The sequence below is a fragment of the Lactuca virosa genome, chromosome 3 (assembly GCF_052849685.1).
Source record: "Lactuca virosa cultivar CGN04683 chromosome 3, Lactuca_virosa_CGN04683_v6, whole genome shotgun sequence".
NCBI classification, from domain to species: domain Eukaryota; kingdom Viridiplantae; phylum Streptophyta; class Magnoliopsida; order Asterales; family Asteraceae; genus Lactuca; species Lactuca virosa.
This window is the reverse complement of record NC_136428.1, coordinates 132,643,034-132,644,301: the sequence shown is the minus strand read 5'-3', so window position 1 is coordinate 132,644,301 and position 1,268 is coordinate 132,643,034. Positions and strand designations below refer to the sequence as shown.

At 44.9% G+C, this 1,268-nt stretch overlaps 1 protein-coding gene across 1 annotated transcript; it reads left to right on the top strand.

Annotated features, from left to right (window-relative positions):
• The first annotated feature begins 350 nt into the window (after positions 1 to 350).
• Positions 351 to 818, top strand: LOC145164071 (uncharacterized). Its single transcript, XM_079082793.1, has one exon. It carries the CDS (start codon positions 351 to 353, stop codon positions 816 to 818), a length of 468 nt encoding a protein of 155 aa, XP_078938919.1.
• The last annotated feature ends 450 nt before the right edge of the window (positions 819 to 1,268 follow it).

Sequence of the window (1,268 nt, the reverse complement as noted above, 5' to 3'; positions counted from 1 at the left end):
CAATTAATCCTAGTACCCCTAGCCGGACCTACCCCTCTCTCATTTTTTCTCCTTTACGCAACCTTCCTCCATCTGTCTTCTTCTTATTTCTTTCATCGGCCATGGCTGATAAAACTAAACCCTGCACATGCACCCGTATCAAATCTTACGTCCCTTTATTGCTCGACCTTAATGAGTTAAATTATGATTCTTAGAGAGAACTTTTCCTTACCCACTATAGAGCTTATGACGTTCATGGTTACCTAGATGGTACCAGCAAACCCAAAGATGCCATAAACACTGAATGGGATAATCTGGACAACCTGATCAAATCTTGGTTGTACGGCACCATGACTTAATCTCTTCTCACCATGATACTTAAACCAAACTCCACTGCCACTTCTGTTTGGAACGCCATTGAAGTTCTGTTTCGGGACAACAAACATTCTCGTTCCATTGAACTCGATAATGAGCTTCGTTCTCTGGTTCAAGGTGATCGCACCATAACTGAGTATTGTCAAAAGCTGAAGGCTATCTCGGATTTACTTGCAAATATAGAGTCCCCGGTCCCCGAGAAACCCCTCATTACCTATATGCTCAATCGTCTCTCACCCAAGTTCGAGAATATTTCCATGCTCATCCATCACAAGGAACCGTTCCCTACCTTTCTTGAGGCACGTTCCACCCTTGTCTCCGAAGAATTCCGCATCAATTTCCCTCCTACCTTATCTCCCAATCACTATGATCATGGATCTTCTCCATATGTGATCCTCACCAATAGCAACAACAACAATCATAATGATAACAGGGATGAAAACCGGCGTCCACAACACAACTGATCTTCTTCCAATCGTCGCCCAACTGATGCCTCCAAGAGTTGCTGTTCTCAGCTCCCTTCTGGCGGTCGCTACCCTCCAGCTCCAACCAACCAATGGACTTCTCTCTACTACCCATGGAGCCCGTACAGCTGGCCTGCACCACCACCATGGGCTATTCCCAGGTCACCGAACAACTACCAGCAGCAGCGGCGCCAAAAACCATTTGGGCTCCCTATCTTATTTTTTTGGGTATTTAGGGAACATCAAATAAAGAGGCCTTATTCCTGTCTCATCACAAATATGCCTTAGAAGTTCTTGAAAGAGAAAATATGTTAAACTGCAATTCGTGTCGAAATCCAGCTGACACGCAGTCTAAGCTTGATGCATTTGATTCTCCCGTTGCAGATCCTACTTTGTATTGTAGCCTTGCTGGTGGCCTGCAGTATCTGACCTTCACTAGACCAGATATTT